Below are 24,977 nucleotides of genomic sequence, written 5' to 3'. Positions count from 1 at the left end.
TACAAAAGGGTGTAGAAGTGTCTGTGTCTCTGAACACGAAGAACTGAAATCTTGACATTTAACTCTGTCTTTCTCATCATCAGCCTTACCTGGCTTTCATCCACATCAATGGAAAAACTTCCATTTATTAAATGTTAATAGGATCAGGCTCAGTGATCCCACTACTTTTTCAGGATCAGCTACAATACTCCTCTGGGATGGAGGTCTTCACACAACTGTTACCTGTGAGGTCATGCTATCACTTTCATATATGAACTAAGTATAAAATGCTGAGCATGTTTACATACATGCTGGTTTTACATACAAGTGTTTACACTGTATATACCTATATTCAGAAACACTTGTATACAATTAAAATGAGCCATCTGAAATATTAGTGGGGTTTTTTTTTGTTTTGTTTTTTTTGGTTTTTTTTTTAATAAAACTGTTTCCCACAAAAGCAAAATGCAAGGGTTCTTGGAGGCTTTTCAGTTGCTACTTATTTCTAAGCCAGCACCACCACCTGCTGGTTACACGGAGTTTCAAGCCCAGTGCTGTTTTTCTATCTTGAAATCTACGCATAAGCATAGAACAGTATTTCCTAGCTGCTCTTATACATAGAAATGTTATTGCCAGAAGAAAGATTTTTAGCACATTGTTTGCAGTTCAATAATACTCTATTATATGAAGTACAGCTTTCATAAAAGCAAGGAATGTTAATTGTTGACAAACCAATTCTCTTACACAAAGTACTGTAAGTCACAGGATAAACATCCAAATTAATCAAATAGATTGAATCTGTTGCATTTAAAAGCCTCTTGTAACATATACTGGTTTTATCACTTACAGATAAACAGTTAAATACAATTCATGACAATAAGAGATCAGTATGTTTTCTAGTGTTCCCTCTTTTAATGAGTTCTATAAAATACTCCATTCTTGTCAAGCTCTGTTTTTCTCTGAACAAATGTATCTAAAAAAACAATATCACATGGTAAATATATTACTATAAGAAACAACCAAAATATAAATAAGATTAAATCTATAAAATAATAGCAAAATACTGATAACAAGAATAGAGATGGAATATAATTCCTTGCTATAGAAAATTAGAGAAGTATAGCACATAATTTCTAAGTAAACAATGGCAAAACAAAGAAAGTAAACCAATGCAACACTAATAACAATAATAATAAATGGAAATATGTCTACCTCTGACTGTATCTGCAAAAGGACCTGCAAAATAATAAACTCCCATCTCTGCCAAAGCATACAGCAGAGCCTGGCTGAAATCGTTTGCTATGGAGAAGCAAGGGCTGGCAGTTTCATAAGGGTAGAAAATAATGCATAAGCTAAGAAATCCAGTGGTGAGAACTAATAACAATGTTACTTACAACAGTGTTTTGATCTCTAACAAAAAAGAGTACTCAAAAGGATGGATGTCTTTAGCAAGGATTGTAATTTTTAGATAGAACCTAAATACAATTAAAATACCTCCATACAAAACAACAACAACAAAAAATACTGTTATAAATTTCATCTGATCATTTCTATAATACTCAAAAATACTGCACTGATAACACTGATATACATGCAGAAGTTAGAGTTGAACTATTCAGAATTATTGTAAGAGGGAAATGCATGCTATTTCACATTCACTTCACATAAGATGAACTACAAAGGTATAAAAGTATGCAGACTAAAAACTGAGAAAGAAAGCAAATAATACTGAATCTACCAAACAAAACTGATAGTCAGCTTTAAAAATGAAATTAAATATGTTTTGCCCTTTTATTTTTCACTTTGTTACTAAGGCTACACAAAGGTGTCAAGCTTGCTGAGTTCACAGCAAGGATCAGACAGATAATGCAAAGAGATCACAACAAGGAACAGCTTTTGAAAGAAAACTTCATCAAAGGTAAATGCATTGTGCTACATATTTCTGGTTTCATTAACCAAGCTCTGATGAGAATATGGATATTAGCAGAGAGAGTGAAGGCAGCCTAAGAGCATCACCCTCACTGCTAGTACACAATGCACTGAAACAAGAGGAAAGAAGGCAATGGAGAATTTTTAAGAGAGGATTGTCAAAGTGTCAAATCAGTCACTCGGGTTGCTTAGCTATGTCTTGCAGAATGCTTGGTGTGCTCAGTGTTACACCACAGAAATCACTTATAGGCTGTAAACATAAAATTAAATAAAGATGATGTTCGTTTTAAAAGCATTTAGCATTATAAAGAGAAAAGAAGACTGATAAAGAAAAAAAAAATCTGCAGGAAACCACTGAACTGACAGTATTTCTGTTATAATTATCACACCAATTTCAAAATAAAGTCCACAATCACCTGGACAAGTAGGAACTCTCTCCAACAAGGATAAAATTGATAAATAAGATTTCATAAGATTTATGGGTCAGTTACCACCCTGAAAGTAACTATATCAACCACAAATGCCACAGGATGTCAATATATTTGGAAATAGTGTTCCTGCCAGATGTTTTGAGAGTCAGATACCGAAAGCATCCAAAACTCCAGTGCTCAGGAGACACTGACAGCTGTCAAGTAAGGCATCTTCCAAAAGCAAATTGCTTGGAGCTGTACCTATGAGGATTGTATTTTGTCCTGCTTGAGGAGAAAGAAGAGGGCAGACAAAAGACTCATATGCTAAAGGCAGACTAAAAACAAATGCATATTCTATATTCCTCATGGGCAGAACTCAAGGATACTACTGAGGAAATCTGTGGGACCCAAGGGACAACTTCAGGATATTTCCTCAGGAGTATGTGTGGCTTGAGTATTGAGGCTGAATATATAAGCCTAAAGATACAATTCTTTCATTCCCTGAAGCTACTATTTGAGGTGCAAAATGAGAGCTTATCTATCTAGTTAGCAGGAAAAATCCCAGTAAAACTGTAGATGAATCAGCCAATCAGCCAAGATTCAATCAGCCAATCAAAAAGACCATTAAATCTTGATCAGCTACTAGACATGATAACACTAGAAATCCAGAATCCAAAACCAGAATATGAATTTTCATTCAAGTAGGAGATAGTATTTTCAGGAATTATTCAGAAAAGAAGGGAAGAAAATGAAAGTTCCACAGACTATGCTGTAACAATAAAAGAACATCTGGTGGTGATCACAGGGGAGATCTGAAGCAAAACCAAAACAATTCCATGCCTGAAAACAGGCAAATTTAGGTATAGGGGGTTCTAAAAATTGCAGAATTATATAAAAATGGCATATTGAAGTGCACAGATGGAATTCATACTACATAATTTAACACGCAGAGGGTCTGGTGTCAATGGGTTAAAAGAATGCCAGTTCCTGCTCTTGCAGAATTTCAGGTTAATGTAATATCAGACAAGTCTAGACTGCATGATCACAGATTCTTGGCTTGAATCTTCCCTGTCACTGCAAATTGTGTGTTCATTTACTTATCTTCCAAACATAATCAAGGGCTTTTGTCGAGTCATATAACTCTCCAAAGTGTAAGATGACTATAATTTGGACTCCATGTATAAAACTAATATTGTATTACTTATTCCAGTCTCTGCAGATCCTTGCATTATGACTAACACCACAGAATCTGTGCTGAGACCAACACCTGTCCCAAGTCCACTGTTCTCTCATCTCCTTCTTTTGTCTGAATGAAGAAATCAACAATGTATATCTTGTTACCTAGGGCAGTGAGACTCTCGACTAGAAACAATAAAAATACACATAATGAAATGTTTTATAAATATATATATATTCATTTTTCCTTGGACAATTCTCTATGGAACATAAGCTCTTGGTGCAAAAAATTTCACTTTTAAGAACCGTGGAAAAATTTAGATCTTTACCAAATGAAAACTGATTTAATTCTCAGCATTTTTTGTACATAAAATGAAATTAAAATTACATTTTCATGTCTCAAGTTACACAAAATATAATTTAGCAACAATTAAAATTTCATTTGAGTCCTACTCTGAAAATGTGCAACCTCACACAATGGGACAGATATTTTTCTGTGGAATATCAAAAGCAGCTCTTAGTGTGCAAGAATTAATAAAATGTATTTTGCTATTTTGTTGCTTGCCCTGACACTGGAAAACATATTGACTTTGTTCAGAACCAAGTAAAAAAGCAGTATTTCATGTCAAAGACAAGGCAAGATGCAAGAATGCCTATGAGTCCAATTTTGTTATTAGTGAAAAACATTAGCATGCCATTTAAAAATTTGAGAAATGTTTCTCTATATGTGCAAAGGACATTACATAGTGCAATAAAGAGAAGTACACCCTGCTCTATCCAGTGGTGCATCTCACTTCTTTTCGTCCTTCTGCTGCCTCATCCTGTGAATTATATTAATTTTCACACCCTGCGATGCTAAATACGTACTGTACCATTTGTTTGTTGCCACCTATCTTGTGACTGATGATCGCAGAGAATCTGACAGTCATTGCATGTTTTGGTAAATCAAGAATAATTCTAATAAAGTATGAATCAAAAAATAACTGGACAAATGTCTGTTAATGAAATATGCTATCAGTTTGTGACTGTAGATTTTACCTCATGTTACGCATAGAACAGTTTGGGTTGGAAGGGTCCTTCAAATCTCATCTAGCCCACTCCCCCTGCAATGGGCAGGGACATCTTCAACTATATAAGGTTGCTTAGAGCCCCATCCAGCCTGGTCTTGAATGTTTCCAGGGATGGGGCATCTACCACGTCTCTGGGTAACCTGTTCCAATATTTTACCACCCCCATTGTAAAAAATTTCTTCCTCATGACTAGGTTGAATCTCCCCTCTTCTGGTTTAAAACCATCACCCCTTTGTCCTGTCACAACAGGACCTGCTAAAATGTTTGTTCTCGTCTTTCTTATAAGCCCCTCTGTAAGTACTAAAAGGCTGCAATAGGATCTCCCTGGAGTCTTCTGTTCTCCAGGCTGAACAACCCCAGTCCTCTCAGTCTTTCTTCACAGGAGAGGTGTTCCATCCCTCTGATCATTTTTGTGGCCCTCCTCATGGAACAAGACTAAATATCATCTTTACATTAGGCTCAAAACTTCTAATTGTTTTCAGTCTTTGCTAGAAGAATCTTAGTTCTATTAGATGATGAAACTATATCAGCTAGGCGAATTATTATCTTAACTTCTAAGTTGTTGTCCATATGTTACAACTCCTCTTTTACTTAAAATTCAAGCAATATGGCCCATATGGGATCATCTAAGTATTATAGATGAGGGGCTAGTTGTATAATAAACCATCTACACTACTAGATACCACACCTGTTAGTCCTTTCTGGCAAGAGTCTCCTCAAGGAGAGAACCACCACACCCTGTTGCAAATCTTCCTCCATAGCATAGTTCTGGTGATGTAAAATCTCTCTCCATACTGTAGTGCCATGTCAGATGACACATAACACCACTGACTTCGAGAGTGAAGATAATAATGTCAGGAACATGGGAATGGATAAAGCAACATGCTTAGTGCAACCAAAATCTTTTATGCAAGAACAAAGGAAATTGTGTGACAAAGATCAAAGATCCTATAATGATTTTTTTTATTTCCTTCAGCAGTTCTTCACAGTAAAAAAAGGTCTGCATTACCATTAAAGTCTAGAAGCAGCCAGAAATTGCAGATGATTTTAATTTTTTTTTTTTTTCTAGAAATCTAAAAAGAGATACTTCCTCGCTGATGCAGATAAACAGAAGGTATTCATGCCCTCTTAGATAGTATTCCTTTTGAAAACCTCCCTAAATCAGACAGCAGCAAGGCAGTTCTGGTGATTTCTTCATTCCTTCTTTTTGTCATGTTCTCCATTTCACTTTCCTTTCCCTGCTGTGTATCTATGATCTCCTTCAGCATAGATCAGAAGACATGAAAATTGTCCTCTGTAGGAGAATCACTATGTCAAAAGGACACACAGGTTATGTTCAGCACTTCAAACTATAAGAACCTCAAAACACTTCTTAGCACAAAATACAATATATTGAGAAAACAATGTTCTCAGTTTCTGGATGGAAAAGGAGCCACAGTCATGTGGTAAGTCTATGGCAGAGCCAAGATCGAGATCTTTGCCTTGTGCCATTTGCCTAGATAGAATTTCCAGTCAAACTGAAACGTTCACATGAATTTTTAACCAGATGACACTGATCAGTATCAGTGAAGTCTGTGTTTCTGAAGTAGTACACAGTATGTTTCCAAGTCATCGATAAAAAGTGAATCACAGCATTACTGCATTCAGTAATATGTAAAATATCACAAGGAAAGCTGTATCATTGTATAATAAAGAGGAATGCTAACAGAAGCTCAAAGAGTCTCAAATAGTAAAAGTACAACAACTGAACTTTAACCTATGTTAAAGAATATCATCAACATATTTAAGAATTTGACATACTAAAAATTATGTCTATGATTTCTTAAAAATCAATTAAAACTTTTCCCATCTGTTCAATTCCCTCGTTTCTACTACAATCTCAGTCAAATCAATGATACAGGATGGGTAACTGTTTCATGGCATTTCAAGAACTACATATGAAGTTATGTAACAACAATCTCCTCTTTTCAAAGAGCACATAAAAAAATGAATGAGGTTATGTATCCTGGCATATACAAATACCTGGAAAGATTCTAGATTCTCAGCAGAAAATACGATGAGTGAGCAAAAACTGACTTGCAAGTTGCTTCTGGCTTCCAGGCTGAGGACTGGACCGCTCTGCTGGACCTATGCTGAACTCGAATTAGAACCAGAGATCTTCAGGTTTTCTCAATGGACTCTCCTACCTTAGGTAAGCACTATGTAGGTTGCCTCTGGCTCCGGGTCTAGAAATATGAATCATGTAGCATGTGCATTAGTGGTCAGACTACAGCTAATGTGACTACATACCTGATTAAAAGTATGCATGTATGCACTAGGGAATACGCAATGGTGGAAGTACTGTGATTTATTTTTTTTCTTCTTTCTCCTGTCTTTACATCAAAATGCATAAAAAGTAATAACATTTCCAGACATAATGCAAGTCAAGCACATTTTAACTTTGTTTGGAGGGCTTTTATTCTGTGTGTGGTTTTTTTGTTTGTTTGTGGGTTTTTTAGTTTTGTTTTGTTTGTTTGTTTGTTTCTTTTTAATAATAAACAGCATTCCACTTTATATGTTGATACTATCCTGTGGTTTGTTGTATATTTCAATAAGCACCTCCTTCTATACATTACAATAACTTCAGATCACATAAAATTTAGAAGACCTGGGCAAGAGTATTTCTTTTTCTATGCATCTGAGGGACAATATTCCAAGTCAGTGAGCATGTTTTGCCCTGAATTATAAACGAAGCTAACTTATAAGGACACCAAGTGAAAAAAAATATAATACAAGAGTGTGAGAAATACATGCTTTACAAATCAACTGTTCTTTTTCGTTCAGAAGCAATTTGAAAAGAACACAAAGTGTATCTGTCATTAGCATGAGCTGATAGCTTTCTGCTGTTACTGGCTCAATATTAATTTAAGACCTTGCCCAGTAACACCAACACAGAGACTCAAAATGGCAATCAACTTGGGGGACCTATCCTGAAAAATGGTACTAACAACTTCACAGCATCAATGAGTTTCTCAATCTTGCAGCTGTTTTTAAAAGCTTCCTCCCAAAGGCACATTTATAAGTAAATTAAATGCAGTTTTGACTTAATTAACGTTTTAAATGATAATGAATACAATGTAAATTCATAGAAGTCATTTACATTGTGTTGTAAAACGGATAAAAATTTAATAACTCTTGGTTAATAAGTTATGTCTCTCCAGACCCATAAAGCCTAAGGCAGTCAGTGCTCTAGTCTAGGGTCTAATCTAGGTTCCTAATGCAGGTGGAATAAGGAGGCAGGAGACTGACTTGACACTTGACATTTGCTCTAAGCCTGCTCTGGATCAAGCCACTGCTTGTTCAGAAGTACTTTATTTCATATAGTAAAGGTCAGAATTTAGGCTCAAGGCAGGGCTATGACAGAAATACTCAAGCTGAAACCGAGCCAGCTCTGGCATCTGTCGCTTGAAATAGCTCCGAAACAGTAGAGAAGGAGACCTAACCGGCTAGCATCTGTCCCACACCAAGGAGGTAACAGGAAGAATCTGCTGCCTGGTGGTAAGAAACTGTCATGGTGAGTTTCATGACAACCAGCCACACTCAGGAACTAAAAATGCAAACATAATTTCCATGTCACCTTGCATAAGACCCTCTGCTAAATTCACTCCACAGGATGCAGACAACATCTTTTCTAGCTTGTTCCCATCAAAGCAAGCCACTCACTAGATTCTTCCCTGTAATCCTGATAAGAATCACCCCTCACACAGAGACCTAAAAGAATTCAATGTAGATTTCTGGATCTCTCTTTCCCCCATGTTCCGAATTCTTCAAAAGATTTGCTACTAAACTTAGCAGTGCCTCCAACCCACAGTGATGCAAGAGTTCAGCTTCTTGTTACAGACATCACAAATTGGGCAGAGCATCCTCTCATCAGCCTAGTGGTATATAGCATCACAAAAGTCATCTGAAAAGGCACGTGCTTTGTTATTTATAATTTCTGGCCTGGAGCAACAAGTCAGATTGTCTCACTTTTACCACTCGACCACCTGAAAAGCAACAGTTCGGTTTGGGAGTGGTGGAGGTTTTTTTCATACTCATTTCTATATCTCAGTGTTCATCTATATTCTCATATTATATCTAAAAGAAAGTTAAATAATTTAGCAGCACTCAGGTTCTATTAAAATATAGAAGAATAGAAAGTATTCATTTCAGTCAAACTACCTACTCGAAGTCACCTATTGTAAAAATACCTATTTTTTCATGCTAACTTTCTCCCACCACCATAATTAATGTCTATTCAGTGTTTGAAAATTAAATAGTAAAGTCCTTATGCATTCATTCATATGAAAAAAAGATGGAATAGATACTTGGCATCTCAGGAAGGCATATACCACCCCACTCTGACCACTACTTCTATCTCTATGTTAGCAATGCAGAAAAAACATACAGTTGCATCAAGGAGAGGATCACCTGAAGGTCTGCACATCACAAGTGAGACAAAGGTGTACAAGTCAAAGTGTTGGTTAAGAGAAACCACTGTTCTAGCAAGAGTTCTAGAATGCTGGTTAAGACTGTGATTGCATATATTGAGTCATTTCATCCTGTCTCCTTCAGTGGAAGCCCCTGTAGGCATCTTTGTAGGACTGTCAGAATGAGAAGATGACAGAAAGAAAGTAGGCTCAGCAGAATTGCAAATATAAGGTAACCTTGAAAATGGAAGAATAATTAAGAGATTTTCATTCTCAGAAAAGCAGATCTCATAATGTCTGGCTTCTAGTTTGTCATCACCACAGGCTACTGAGTTGGTGGCAAATATAGCAAATCTCTAGCATGTACGAGCATTGACTCCATGTCAATGGCTACTCCATAAGAACCTCTACAAAACAGCACAGGAATCTGCCACGCTGATATTTGTTGTTTCAATTTTTCCACTGTCAGGTTTCGTATGCTCAAAAGACACATTGGCCAGTTCTGGTAACAACAACTTTCTTGACATTCATTCTGAGAAGGTGGCTAAGGAAGGTAAGTTTGTTTTCTTCGTTATCCAGTAGCAACACGGACTACATTAAGATGTATATGCCTGATTTTTTTCAGCTGTATTTGACTTGTATCTCAACCAAGTTACCTAAAATTAATTTTTTTTCTCTAAAATTAAACACTAAAATATACACAGGTGTCCATTTTTACATTATTTTCAGTATTTTGAAAGGGGATATGTGCAGTCTTTTAGAGATATTTAGAGGAAACATCATAGCCTTGTCAATTCTCAGGAACACAACCCTGAACACATGGGAACTGAGGCAACTAAAGTAAACATCTGTCACTCTAAAAGAAAGAACAATATTTGGAACTAGGTTTACGTAAATCAAAATTAGCCACAGCGTGGTTCACAGGCTTATGATTTATATTCTCTGGGGCTTTGAATTAACAGGCATTTGTTTGATACTATTCATTCTAATGCCCCATTTTCATCCATCTCATTAAAAAACACCACCACCACCAAACGAACACACAAAACAACAACAACAACAAAATAAAAACAAACAAAAACCACAAACAAACAAACAGCAAACACAAAAAAACCCCACAAACAAACAAAAAAAACCACCAGAAAACCAGTAGGCTACTGAAGATAATGCTGTATCATTCTCCAGTATACAGAGATGGAGTCATTCCATAAAATTGAGTTGTAAAAACATAACTATCTGATTATAATCACGTGTTTATGACATTGTGATGCCACCCTAAGGGACAACATCCTTCTTTCCAAGCAGACCTGACTGCTTATTTACTCCTTCAATTTCTTCTTCCTCAAAACATTAGTGTTCTATTGGCCTTTTGTGCAGGACAAAGATGAAAGAGTTTGACCACACAGGGATCAGTGGGTTATATTAAAGATGCTTATGCAGCATATGTAACAGTAAGAATTTCAGAGCAAATGAGTCTCCATCCCTCCTGTGGCCACAATAGAATTCTCACAGTTCAGAAAAGGTGTGCGGTGCTAGTACTCCACTTTCCCTCTTCAGAGTATTATAAATATAATGTAAATGGGATCGTATTTACATCTGGTTTGAGAATCTCAAAGTCTCTAGCCACCACAAGGTGGTATATGTATCCTGTAAAAGGGAAACCATTGCTCCTAAAGAGTGAAAAGACAATTCTAGCACTGAAAGTTGTCCTTTGACAGGGCACACTTAGGTCCTTCCTTCACCTTAGCTCATCCATGAAAGCAAGTATTTCTTGTTGTCTTGGCTACTTCAGCAGGACTAGAGAAGTAGTAGGTAGTTTTGCTCTGTAAAAAGAAGAGGACACAGTTCTTGCCCTCTAGGAAAAATAAAGACTACACAGTCTTTTCAGCCAATAATTTAGGAATCCAATACTTAATAGTCAACTTATTCAGAAAAGCCCAAGCATAGTTATACAAGTGATGAATTTTAGATACACTGAGCAATATGTGTGTGTGTGTGTTATGCATTCTTCTCTCTGGCTAAATCAGTAAGTGACATGTCACTTCAATGCTCATTATAAAATTTGGTTTTTTAAGTTGTAAAGACACACAGGCAGGGCCTAAACTGCCCTAAATTGCACAGTTCAATGAAGCAGCTGGAGTGTTCCTTGACCTAACTTGCTAAATCATGTTGCCAGACAGCTTCAGCACAGTGTACCAACTTTGGTTCCACAGCCATCCTTATTCGAGCTACCCAAAATGTCTGCCTAATCTTGCAGAATGCAGTTTTAGGTCCTTTGAGAAAGACTCAGCAGTTAACTTGCCTGTTCAGCATAAACCATGCTATGGCACTAGAAGACCAAACAAAATAAATGGTTCTAAACTGGGCTGGGCACACAAGTAAGTACATGCTTTGGCTACTTTCAACTTGTCTTCACATGGTCTTTCTTTCCAAATAGGATGACTAGGAGTTTGGACTGAACTCTGAATTCAAAATACAGTGATAATTAGTCTTGTCTTTTGTCTCTGGAGATCCCTGATATTCACAAAAGTCCAAGTCTTCACATAAAGCTTCTCAGAACTATCAGAGCATGCCCAAGCATGTTTTCTCACAAGCCAAATTAGACATGCCTGGGCCTAGTATCAGTGACAGGTTTAGTAAAGGTTTCCTTTCAGAACATGAACTTTTGATGCTCCTGAGAAGGAGGAGCCATATGGTGATACAGACACACAGAAATTAAATGGCTCAGGTTAAGGTTCTGTCTGAGCCAGGTCCTCATTTGAATGGCACTCCCCAAGATTTGGCACAGGTCTAAGCAGAAACATCACACTTATTAGTAATCACTGTGTAAACCAGCCCAGGTTTTTCAGTGGCTAGGTGTCTCTCTCCACTCTAATTCACTTGAGTCTCCCATACAAAAATGTTTGTACTATTTGACTGTTGTTCATGTACCAATCTACCTAAAGAAGCTAAACATGAAAAAATGTAGACAGAAAATATTTTAAAATTCTGTTTTCTTGCACTCAGAAAGATTTTTTTTTTTTCCAGACAACTGCCTATAAACTCAAAACCTATTTTAATGTAATTATACTTAATCAAATTATGATTTTCATTTGCTGGAAGTATGGGCAACAATATAATAACAGAGAAACAGATTCACAGTGGAAAATACACTGCAAGCATCACTTTCTCAATATTTTACACAGTTAGTACACTAAATTCTGTATACATCAATGAATATGTAAACTGATATCTTCTACTTGACATCAGACTCTTACAAACAGCATTAATTATTACAAAAGCTACTCATTGTTTCAAGAAGTTTCATACAATGGTCCGTGATTTTATTTACCTTCAAAAAAAAAACAAAGCGCCTGCTTTTATACCCAAAAATAAAGTTTAAAAAAAAAAAAGGGGGGGGGAAAGAAAGAAATGCATTAAGCAATTGTAGAAGCAAACCAACCCAACTGGGGCACTACGACCAAAGCAAGCCCTGTAATAGTATAATGACCTTTAATGAGCGTCTGGGGAAACAATACAGTCCCAGCATAAAAGACAAAGGGCAAAACCCATCATGGCTCCACTGACACTAATTCAAAATGATTTTCAGAACAACTAAAGAATGTAAGAGAGGTAATCTGATCCACCAATCTGACCTCACTTTGATTCTGGGGCCCTGCTGCTGCCATTTCTAATTGTCAAACACTCTACATTTCACATCTGCTCATATTTAATGAAAAGCTGACTCTCACCACCATTCTTTGAGTTAACTAGCTCTGTCAAGACAGGCATCATACGACCCCTGTGCACTGCAAAGAAAACACACTGATTTCTATTGAAGACTTGCCAGTGAAACGTTGCATGTGTATGTATATATTTTTTAATTGGAAAAGAAAGGCTTATGCTGCTTTGCAAAGAGTGTGAATTGGTATTGATTTTTGTACTTATTAGCAAAGGTGACTAGTCTCACAAGGGGAAGAGTGAGATCTCTTTTGATTTGATGGAGTGATGAAGGGAGGAAAAGGCCTTTGAAAGACAGGATGCTAAAAATTCTCAAAACTGTCAATATCACTTATCACTCAAATATAACATAGATCTAACGTGTTTCCCAACAGTATTGTTTTTGGTGGCAATAATACCATTATTGTGGAGGTTTTTGGCTCAGCAGGCAACACAATCAAAAATGTTTAATTTATCTGCCTCTGTGGAGTCTTAAGTGAACTTGAAAGCTATGGTAAACCTACAAATTATGGGTTTTCTTTCCTTGTCAAACAGTGCTAATGGTAGAAATTTTACCCATTTGGTCTGGTCTGGTTGCTGTTAACACCAGTGCCGGGACTCAACCACATACTCTCTGTACTAGTCTGAATTAATGCAAACTATACCAGGCACCGTGTTACTGAGGCTCTTAGGCTGTGTAACACTGCCTGCAGTAATTCTCAATCCAAGAAGGTTTCTTGTTCAAAATATGTATGGCTATGTTTTACTCTGATAAAGATTTCTTTAGATGACAAAAACTCCTGTAATTTAGAATAGGACTTAAAACTGGGAACCATCTCCCCCGAGGTAATGCAGAGTTGCAACCAAGTAGATAGAAAGGACATTCAGAGTGCTTACACTTATATACAGAGAGAAAATTTCTGGTAAAGTGTCTAAGAAAACCTGTTAGAAACAGTTTGAGAAAAATGCTAACACACATAATAGTATTGTTATACACTAAAATTTTGTGTCTGGAAAAATAGTTCAAATGTCAAAATAGTTAAAGCAAAGTCATTCACCACTCGGACTACATATTGCAGTACACATAAGGTATCAAAAGGCAACCAGATGTATAATCTACTAACTACATTTTACTCTTAGTAGTGGAAGGCATTTTTATCCGTAATGACTCGTAATATAAAGCAGACATGCTTCCTGATCAAAACTCCTAATACACCTTATAAACATATATGAATCATTTTATAGTTTTTGTTTACCACTTGGGTAAGAAAAGGAAAATAGTTCCTGTCCCAAGACATAGTTTTGCCTGTTATGAATGTCTAAAGAGGATATGAAAATTTAAAAAAAAAAAAAAAGAAAAAAAAAAAAAGAAAACCAAACCTAATCAACATTTTATTTAATAATCGTCCTCAATTGTTGACATCACACTGATAAAGGAAGCTTTGGAATCCCTACCACTTGCCCAAAGAATTAATTGCTACACAGGATTGTTATAACTTCTGTGTCTTCACCCTCCCAACACTGATCTTTCAAAAGAGCTTTTGGGCTATCCTCCAGTATGGTACTGTCCTATGGGACAGATTCCACTGTTAATTTCAAGAAGTTTGCATCAGGCTAGCCCTTCTAAAAAGGCACTAGAAATGTACAACTATTTTTATTAAGATTTCTGCAGTTTCAGTAGTAGATGGAAGATCCTGCCTTATTGAGAATGAAGGGTTACAAACAAAACTAATGGTAGCAGCATAGAACAGAACAGAATTCCAGCTACTACAGTTCAGCTACTAACTTGTATCCTGTGTATTTATTCACTGCCTATTGCATGCTGCTCCAGTGCCAGCACTATTAAAGCTGTCCACTTAGCATCAGTCACAGATTTAGACACAGGCCTACTCTACCACTGAAGCACTTACTGTTTATTTAACCACAATTTATATTGTATGAATTAAATAAAAAAGATGTCACCAAACTTTACTACTAAGGTCCTGCATGCTATTGTAAAAGTACGCTTCATAAAGAGCACACAAAGCAAAATAATATTTTTCCTATTAAAAATAAATTAAAACAGAAATTATAATACAGAGGGTGTATTAAAATTTGGGTTCGATTTTTTGAAAAAGCATCAGCCCAGTAAAACTCACAGAACTACAATGACGACACAAGACGGGGAATGATACCACAGACATCACAGACATGGAACAGCATGTGTTGGTGTTAAAACTTACAGGCACGTAAACTGGTGGAGCAATCATTAACAGAGACAGAAGAAAGTGGGAAGGCTCTCTCAAGGGTGTCCATGTTACTATGTACACTGCCTGACATGCAAGAGCAGTCACGCTCAGAGCGTCCGCAATCAAAACAACATGCCAGTTTCATTCTCTTGTAGATGGACATCTTGGCTATAACCATGTGTTGGATGGGAGGAGAGGAAGAGCAGCAGGTTAATGGCAAGGTTATATATATAACAAGGCAGCTGGAAGGTAATTTAAGGGATTTAATACAGGCCTTAGTTTATATTAACAGTCTTGACCCAGGAAAAAAAATGCAATAAGATTATTGATAACACTTTGGCTGTACATCAAAAACAGGGCAAAAGATAAATTGTTCTCTATTTCTGTTCAGTCTTATAGGATGACCGAAGACATGGGGAAGAATTACTGTTTACAGTCAAGTGTTTGGATCAAAAAGGAATATAGTAAAAGCAGAAATTTCTAAGAATATATTTTTCCTTTGGCACAATTAATACAATTGGACTAAAATGAAAAGAAAAATCTGAAGTTGCTAATCCATTAGATATTTTTTGCCTATCCGGCTTCCTATAAAAATAAAATACTTTTTATATATCTATATATATGTATGTATGTATACACACAGAAAACCACACATATACATATATTCTTATATACACACTCTCGCACACATATACATTATAGATATACATACATATATATAAATATATTTCTTCTTAAACATATGCTAATAATGTCTCTGTATTAAACTGTGCCAGGGAACCCTCTTATTGTAATAGATCACACATTATTGAAGAATTACAAGATGTTAATAAAATTTTCTGAAAAATTTACTTAATTTACATTATATCTTCAGGAATTAAAATTAACTCTTGACAAAATACCAAAATTTGCCCATATAAGAGACACAACTAATAATGGCAAATATGCTTGACATTAAAATCAGTTCACAAATAAGGCATCACCAAAAGCACACAGAGCATTGGTCCACTGAAACATGCTGAACCAATTCTTGGCATGTTTTCTGCTCTGGATTCAAAGGTAGATCAAGCACCAAATGACAATGTAGAATTAGGGGCTAATTCCAAAAGGAGTCCTAGGTTAGAACAGAACATTTCTTGGTTTTTTAGGCATGGGAACGTCCCTTTGTATATATAGCATCCTATTTTATAAATATATGATTAACTACCATCGTGCAATTACACCACTTGCCTGAATCACCGGTACATTTAAATCTGAAGAAATGCAAAGGCCACTTAGATTGTTTCACATGTTGCACTGAACCAACACTTTTGGTAATGGTTTAGATTGAACTGACTCAATTATACTAAAAACAAAACAGAACACTGACAGGCAAAAACAAAACCTTAAAAGCAAATGCAGAAAAAAGGTAATGTTTCTCTGGCCTGTACCTTCAGTTTAGGATGTCTTTTTTGCATTATGGTAATGACATTAAATTTAAAATTATTTCTCATTTTTTTTTCCAGTTTCTTAGAGCCACAGTCACCAGGGAAGAGGGATTGAAACCACTCAAATGGGTCAAGTCCTGTTCTAAGGCCTTGATGACTTGCCATACAGTATACTTGTCAAGCAAGGGTAACATTATGATTGTGGAAAACAGGCATTGAGGGAGATGAATGAGTGATCTCTTCAGCAGCGACTCCATTCCTCTAAAACTTTGCTCACATGACTAATGCCATGTTCTTTTAGCATCCTAGTAGAGTTATCTTACAGCTGGTCAGAAAGTCATCATGCAGCATCAGGCTTGTTCATTGCACGGTACATCATTCCTCAGAGCTTGGCTTTTAGTAAGAAGTTTTCCACTGCAGCTTTTGTTGCATACACATTCAAACTAAACAGAAAATTCAAAACAGCATTTGTTTTCCCATGGTTTCCCTCCTCTTCCCAACACATTCTTTAAAATTGAAAAGTTGGGTAGCAAAAGAAAAGTGAAATATGTTTAAAAAATGTAGAAGTCTTTCCATTATGCCTAATTCATTATTTTCACTTTAAGGAAATGAAAGAAAAATAAAGGGCATTTGTGAGACACACTAACAGTAGGTGAAATAAAAGGCAGGCCCATTTTGTTTTAATTATAGCTGTTTTGAAGGACTTTTTCTAATCAAATGCTGTAGCAAAACACACTGCTCAGAAATTCTCAACTTCTATGTCACTGGTTAGTAACAGTCCCTGTTTTTCATTTACTTATAGCCATATCTTGTCAACAGTCAATAATAGGATAGGACACATTTATGAAAATTAAAAGAAGTCATCCTTAAGGGCAAACAGGGTTGGGAAGGAAAACTTTTTGTAGCATTTTCATCAGACTTAAACCAATGAAGTGGGAAATTTAAGCACTTCTGTTCAATGGGGGAAGGACTCCATGGCACTTCCCCAAAGCAATACCCTTTCAGGGACTGTTTTTAACTATTATTATCAGTCGTTCTGGATATCATGCATCATTTTAATATTTCACATCATCAACATGCAGGAAACAGGCTTGGACCTGGAAATACAAGTAGCAGAAAGGACTTGCTATAAGGGTTTCAACTAGTATATAAGCAACTGCATATCAGAGCAATATATTTTGAAAAGAAAACATGCTATTACTCTTCATTCCTTTTATACAGTCATTGTTACATTCATACCAAATACAATACTTATTCTCTTTTAAATAAAACAAAACACAGATTATTAGTAGGGATGACTAGTGACAAGGTCAAAGACGAGACAAAAATGATTTTTAATGGTTCAGCCACACACATACCATTTCCTATAAAACTTCCATAAACAGTAACAAAAAAATGGGAATCATCAGAGAGACAGGGGGACTTTAAGAACAGCCTCCGGGCGGGTGTTAACTTCATTTGACACCTACAGCACCTGCGCGATAATCAACTAGTTTCTATTCATAGAAATGTTATGGATGTTGAATAGATCTGTTACTTGCAAATAGTGAAAATATAAGTTGGGACATAAAGGAAATTACTTCCCTATTTTCAATTGCCTAATAAATGGACAAAAACGAAGAACAGATCCTTCTAGTTAGTATGATGACAATACCACAGTATTTGAATTAGTATTTTGAATTAGTAAAAATTTCACGGGAAGTTATCATGGACATGGAAACCAGACTACTTGACTACTTAATTTACTGATAAAACAAGGAATATAAGAACTAATCATTTTCTGATTTGTTAAAAGAAAGCAAAATTTCTGTCAATTATTTGTAAGGTAAAGAAATACTTCTAAAAACTTTTTTTGTTGTTACTGTTGCCATTTTTTTTCTCAGAAGGCAATAGCCTTCCGTTCTAATAAGGAAGGAATGTGCCTTACATGTCTAAGCTTCTAGCAATGCCTTGCTTTCTGAAATCAGAAACTCAAAAAGCCCAGTCTGAATTTCTAGATTGTCTGGATCTGAGATGTTACTTAAGAGTTCACAAACAGTAATGGGAAATATTTCCAGCTGCAAAAATAAGCAAAGGAAACTGCAGATTATTCTCTACCTAAGATGTCAAGGAATAGCTCCTTAATTTTTTAAGCAAGCAGAACCAAGTATCTCCTCATTTTTGTTGAGGTTTGTTGTTGCTGGTTTGGTTTTTTAAACCATACAGTTACACAGTCCTCGTATTCCACCCATCACTATAGCCGTTTTGCTTGTGACCGCCACACCAATCAAAAGTAGATCTCCGAGGACATCTAGTGGATCTCTATGAGACAACAGCTGGTTAAGAATAACTGAGGGTTTCTTGACCAGCAAATGGTAAAAAAGGTCTCGCTACACTTAAGAATTGAAATGCATACAGTGTCATTTCAATTCATCAAGTTCTCATGATCCACACTGTGAGTCAAATAGCAGTAGCATTAAAGGACGACCAGACTGATTTGATCGCCTTTCAGCTATGCTTGTTAGTATCATGAGACTGAAATATTGAAAGGACTTCTCCCAACACAATTTTAGTTTCCTGAAAAATACAGCAGCTTATACTGTTTGTGAGAATTTATTTTCTCTTAACATAGCAGACAAAGCTCTCTCTCTATTATTTAATTTTTGCAGAACAACTTCAAGACCACCAAGACAGCTTGTTCATTATCTTGCAATTTTTGCAGTCAAAGGCAACTGTTTGGTTGTTTGCTAAAATTCACACGCTGCTGTTCTTCATTGAAACTGTAGAGACAGCAGGTGACCTGAGTGGACATTTTACCCTATTTTTTGTAACTATAAGAATGACTCACAGGTTTTGAAGTAATGGCACATTTATAGACCAGTTCATTATAGACCAGTTACATTTTCAAATCTGATCATGACCTTTCCTTCATTACCTTAAAAAAGACTCTCAGCCAGCACACTCTCAAAGCTAACTGCATTTCTGAACAAACTGAAGCTATTCGGGAAATGGAAAAAAAAAAAACAAGTCTGAGCTATGTGACCTTTTCTGTTTTAATACTCTCTTAGCATGAAGAGGTCTCTTATTTGTTTATTTATTACTATTTAAACTAATTTCTCTAGTCCATAAAGGTCTCAACATAGAAACATATTTAAAACAAATACATTGCCTCAAATAAATTCAAATTACTTCCAGTATTTTGCCTCAAAGTCAATAGGATTCATCATTTTATCCATATAGATTAGTTTCTCTCTGGTTTCTTATTAAGTATTGATTCTTATCATGCTGACCTGTTTCACAATCTACTTTTCTGTGCTCCCAATCCTTCTGCTGTGTCATTCTACTGGCTGAAAATAGATGTTTGGAGAAATTTCTGCTCTCCATTTGAATGCTTTCTACCACAACAGGATCTCAATCTTTTAGTGTAGTTTGCAGGCACCACAATAAGATAAATAGTAAATAATTATAATCATAATGAAGCCCATCACGATTCCAAGATGGCTATCACTTTATCATGCAGCTCCAGGAGTGTCAACTTTTATTTGATTCTTCGCAAGATTCTATGGTGTATACAGCTGAGAGGGGAAAAAATATCTCAATCCTGATTAAGACCTGAAGTGTTATCACACAATAAATTTGGAATATCTGTTGAAACACTGGAAGTCTCATAGTCTCACTAATTTAGAATACCTGCAGTTATACAGTATGGTTAGCAGTCTCAATCTGGTACAGTGATGCCTCACTGCAGCCATGAAATTTATGATCCCTCTTGATGTTGAAAGAACAAGCCCATATAATCCCAGAGCTTCCGTACAACCAGTACAACTCTTTGCAGTGCTTGTATTTCTAAGCAGCAATTTTATTTCCATGTCCCAAATGCTGTGTTTGTTTAAATTAATATGACTGTATACACTAAAAGTGGCTGATGAGAGCCTTCATAGGTTCTGTACTCTTTAAAGTGGTATGACTTAGATTGACATGAAGTGGTCTATAAAGTTTTTATTCTATATATAAATAAAAAAGTAAAACTTCACAGCTTAGGTCCTGAAAACTCAGTGTGGCTCTACTCATGTAACTAATTTCAAAGCAAGCAATCTGGGGAAAATAATCACTGTAGTTTTTTTCCTGTTGAACATATCTGTAGGTTTATACATTAGAAGTTGGCCTCACATTTAATTCATTGTGTGGATTTACCCCTTTTTTTTTTTTTTTTTTAATGAGGAGAAAGGCAGATAAGGACAGTAAAACATTGCTGTGTTGCTCTTTGTGTCAGCTATGCAATGGAAAAGACAAAGTACAATAACATTGAACATGGGTCTGACTATGAATTGCACTTAACCAGGCAAACAGTGCTATAGTAGCAATTATCCCAGCCTGATCACCCTAAAAATTCACGAGATATTGATAGAATAATTTCAAGGAAATGCCATTGCTAAAACCTCATTTTCAAATAGGGACAAAAAATAAGGTTGTGGGAAAAAAAGGGGCAAAATTGTGGAAGAGGGGAAAACTGCTGTATTTTCTTCAACGTCACCCTAATCTCCGTGGGTGTAAACGATGAGAAACTTGTGGGTATGACGTCACTGCTACATGCAACATAAATAAAGAAAAGAACCAAAATACTGAACAAAAATACTCTCTGCTAGAGAAAGACAGGTTGGACCGCACTCTGGGCTACAGGGAACCCATTTTTACTCACAATAGATCACTATCAGTGTGCAGTTAAAATATAGTAGGGGCCGTGTTCCAAGGCAGCAAGAGGAAAAATAAATCAAAAGTTTGTCAATTGTCATAGATTACAAGAAATTCCTTCAAACACATCAACGTACACACGATATGTCCCCTCTGGGGTGCAACCCCCACTGTTCACAGCAAGCACTGTCACTGGAAAAAATATATAGAGAATTAGACCATAGCTGTTGCACAAAATGAAAGAAACAGGAGTAGGAGGTCATCCAGTTTAGAGATTTCATTCCAACGTGGTTGCATTTTATATAAATATATACATGTATTTGGCCTCTTGCTGCAAAAACTACCGTTAAAGGGAATAGGAAAGAGATTGAAAACATTTTAAAAAATATTGACAATCTGAGAATAAAATTTCCACACAAGCATTTTTCTGGACAATGTGACATTAGCCTTCATGTGTTATTCAGGAAGTGGGACAGGTAAGAAGAAAGGGATGGCAAAGAAACTGCAAAAGAAAGCAAGGTTACTTTAATTATCCCTGGCCATGTGGAAACATACTGATCTGCTCTGAATTATTAATATTAGGCCTAACAGGTTTGGACGAATAACTATGTAGGTCAGACTCACGTTTAGACCCCAGCAACACCACAAGATAATGTTCAGATGGTATCCAAATCGATGTGCAACCTCAGATACATTATTTAAAGAATGTGTCAAGTGTCACAGGAAGCTGCATTAATTAATGCTACCATGATTAAGTTTTCCACATAAAGATATTCTTTCACATTTAATTCACCTGAATATGTCAGTATTTTTACATGCAACCTTTCATTTCATCTTACATATTTTCTGCATTCAGCTGCCTCTAATTGATGTGTTACTCACTAATTAAAAAATATATTTATCGTATAGGACTACATATACGCATATGTGACTATTTGAAATGTCATTGAAAATCAAATTGACATATTAGCTGTTGACAGATTAGTTAACAGTTTCCTAATTCAATAGGGAAAGAGTTTTCTTAGTTTATGCATTGTTTTGGTTAAACTTCAGTGTTAAGACCAATGATTTGTGTAGCCTACAGATGGATAACATAGTTAAGATTTTCAAAAGTCATTAGCTATTTGAAAGCTAAGGCATTTTGTGTGAATAATAGACTGTACTAAGGACTTACCTTTAAAAGAGAATCAGGTCCCATAAAAGGGATCTCAAGATTGTTATCAAAATTTGAGAGACCAAAAAATCACTAATTACTGTTGGAATTTTTCCTTTGCTGATTGACAGAACTTAAAAGCAAAGCAATTGCTTTATGCTTAACAATTGTGAGCATGCTCCTAAGTGGAAGTTGCTTTCAGCTGTACTGAGAGCTGCCAGCTATCATGGTGTCTGTGATCACACCTGTGTGTATGTCGGAAAGGAGAGGGGAGAGGGCAAATGCGGGGAGGGAGAGAGGCGAGACAATGAAAGAGAAATTTCAGATTTTACTCACACTGACCTTTTTTTTTGTTTTTCACTTGACTCAGAGGGTTCCCTCCTTAGTGTTCAGTGCTCACTGCAGCAGCTCTGACAGATACCTCCTTCAGCCTCACTAAACCCATCATTTTGTTTCTTCATCTATCCAACACCCTTTCATTTACTGGACTGATACATGTGACCATGCCATTTGGAACACTTCCTAGTGCTGCACACAGAAGTTGTCACTCTCACCTCTCCATGGCCCTACTGCTGGTAATATATCCACTGTGTCAACTGGGTCACGGGATACTCTGTTTTCTCACTGGTTTCCTAGTACTGAGGAGTTTACAATTATTGTATAATATTGGGCTCTTGCCCTTTATACTGTGAATTCCTGATTCCTATATCCTAACAGATTTCAACAAAAAGCGTGGATCTCACATTAAAATGACAGATCTTTAGGAATTTATTTATTTATTTTGATCAGCACATGTGAAAAGCATACACTGTGAAGGAGAAGTAGAGAAGCAAATGCAAATAAAATAGGTCTTTTTTGACAACATCAGATAAAATTAAACAGGTAACGTATTTCTCTTTAACTGCGGAGTAATTTGGAAAACAGATTGGGTTTGAAGTTACAGGCACCTCTAGGCATCTGTAACTGGCTTTACCAGAACTTACTCGGCAGCCTCATTGGCTTTGGCAGCAGTTCTAAGTTCACATTCTCACATGGATAAACTGTTCTCGAACAATTTTCTTCCAATATGTTAGGCAATGCATACATTCCTTCCACATCAGGCATGCTTTCCATGTGCTTTGCTCTCCTTGTGGCTACTGGGAGTATAAATATCATTTTCTGTCAGTGTTTCAGCTTTCTCTCACTTTTCCTACTTTGATCCACACTCCTGATTTTTGTGAGGAGAGGAGTTTCTTTAAAAACTTTAAAAAAAAAATCATCTTCAAGAATTCATTAATTTCAGGCACCCCTTAAAGGCAGAGAAGGTCCAGTCCTCTAAGACAGTGCAGTGATAACACTATGACTGAATCTATAAATAAGACTTTATTCCCTTTTAAAAGTAGTGGTAAAATAGACATGATCAAACTTTTCTGAGATCTTACAATTTACCTAATCAGTACTTTTGAACTGAATGATCTTTTTCATGGCAGAATACCATGGAATGCACATAAATATTCAGCTATCCACTGAGAAATGAGTCCCTAAATCCTTTTGATATCAATATTGCAAATGCACATGGGTCAGACACACATTTGGCCAAATGTGGTTGTGATAGTTCGTACAAAGTGTATATGGATAAAATACTAATTTCTATATATTTATAAAAATACAGAGGCAAAGCCTGATCTCAATTCCAAAACTCAATTACTTCTTCATGTGAAATTTTCCAAACAATTTAAAGAGTAGACCTATGAATTTAACTAAACCAAATACTAGCATTTCAACTACAGAATCTTCTAAAAGGATATATGTAAGAGGCACTAATATTTAATTTCTTCAGACAATCCCATCCTCCAGTAAAACTGACACTTTATTTCAATAACGCTTTATTTTAATATTTATATGATGGAATTATATTCCCTAGTTTCTTCTTTTATAGAATCATGTTCAGTAAGACAGACAGAAGTTCTTTACAGAAAATTATTCAAATTACTGGATTTTCACAAGGTACAAATGAGAGCAGAATATCACTGTTAGCTCATTCTTAACTCAGAAACTTTCACAATTAGATCTAGTTTGATTTAATTTTTAAGGTTTTGTTAGCTTTGGACTCTAATGGAATTTTTAATGAAGAAACAGGTGTAAAATGTAACAAAAATATATGTACTTCAGAAATGCAAATAGAACTTACTATGTTGCTGTGCATTTATTTCTTAGCTTTTTTGTACCATGGTGTAAAACATGGAAATGCATATACAGATATTCTTCAGTTCATGAAAAGGAGAGCAAGGGAGTGATAAAAATATTACTTACGCCGTTTGCAGCCACATTTTTTTATCCTTTTGGGATCCGTGATGTCATCATGACAGGCCTTGCAGTAAAAAAATGCCCTAGAGAGACAGAATGGAAAAACTGACACATTTCTTAATCTATACCAATGAAATTAGTCCCACATTTCCTCTTGTTGCAGTGCCAAATTAACAAAACAAGCCAGCACTAATTTCCTCTAATCTTTGAAAAGGTTTAAACATTTAGAGTGGGAAATATTTGCTGCAAGAAAGACCATTAATCTCAAACATATGACTTCAAATTAGTGTTTCTTTTAATATACTTTTATTTGAAAATTAATTGGGAGAACACAGTGTATCAGTTCATTTGTCTTTCATCTTAGAAAAAACAGAATTCAATGAATAAAATATATATATAATGAATTGTCTTTTCTTATTGGATATACCAGATTTTTAATTTTTTTTTCTTTTTGGGTAAAGATTTTCTAGCACCCTGGGCCATTTTTTCAGACTGGTCACA

The 24,977-nt window shown here is 35.9% G+C and overlaps 1 protein-coding gene across 34 annotated transcripts in view; it reads right to left on the bottom strand.

The window, feature by feature from the left end:
- KCNMA1 (potassium calcium-activated channel subfamily M alpha 1) overlaps nucleotides 1–24,977 on the bottom strand; it is a 476,353-nt gene that overhangs the window by 85,333 nt on the left and 366,043 nt on the right. For 21 of the 34 annotated variants that reach the window (XM_071811786.1, XM_071811785.1, XM_071811784.1 and 18 more), the window contains 2 exons: nucleotides 24,483–24,559; nucleotides 14,934–15,107 (listed from right to left, as the gene is read on the bottom strand). In XM_071811786.1, coding sequence (XP_071667887.1) covers nucleotides 14,934–15,107; nucleotides 24,483–24,559 — 251 coding nt within the window. The remainder of the gene's footprint in view (nucleotides 1–14,933; nucleotides 15,108–24,482; nucleotides 24,560–24,977) is intronic. The other 13 variants (XM_071811789.1, XM_071811792.1, XM_065843548.2 and 10 more) reach the window with 1 other exon arrangement.

The sequence above is a fragment of the Patagioenas fasciata genome, chromosome 8 (genome assembly GCF_037038585.1).
Source record: "Patagioenas fasciata isolate bPatFas1 chromosome 8, bPatFas1.hap1, whole genome shotgun sequence".
NCBI lineage: Eukaryota > Metazoa > Chordata > Aves > Columbiformes > Columbidae > Patagioenas > Patagioenas fasciata.
This window is presented reverse-complemented; position numbering and strand designations above follow the sequence as displayed.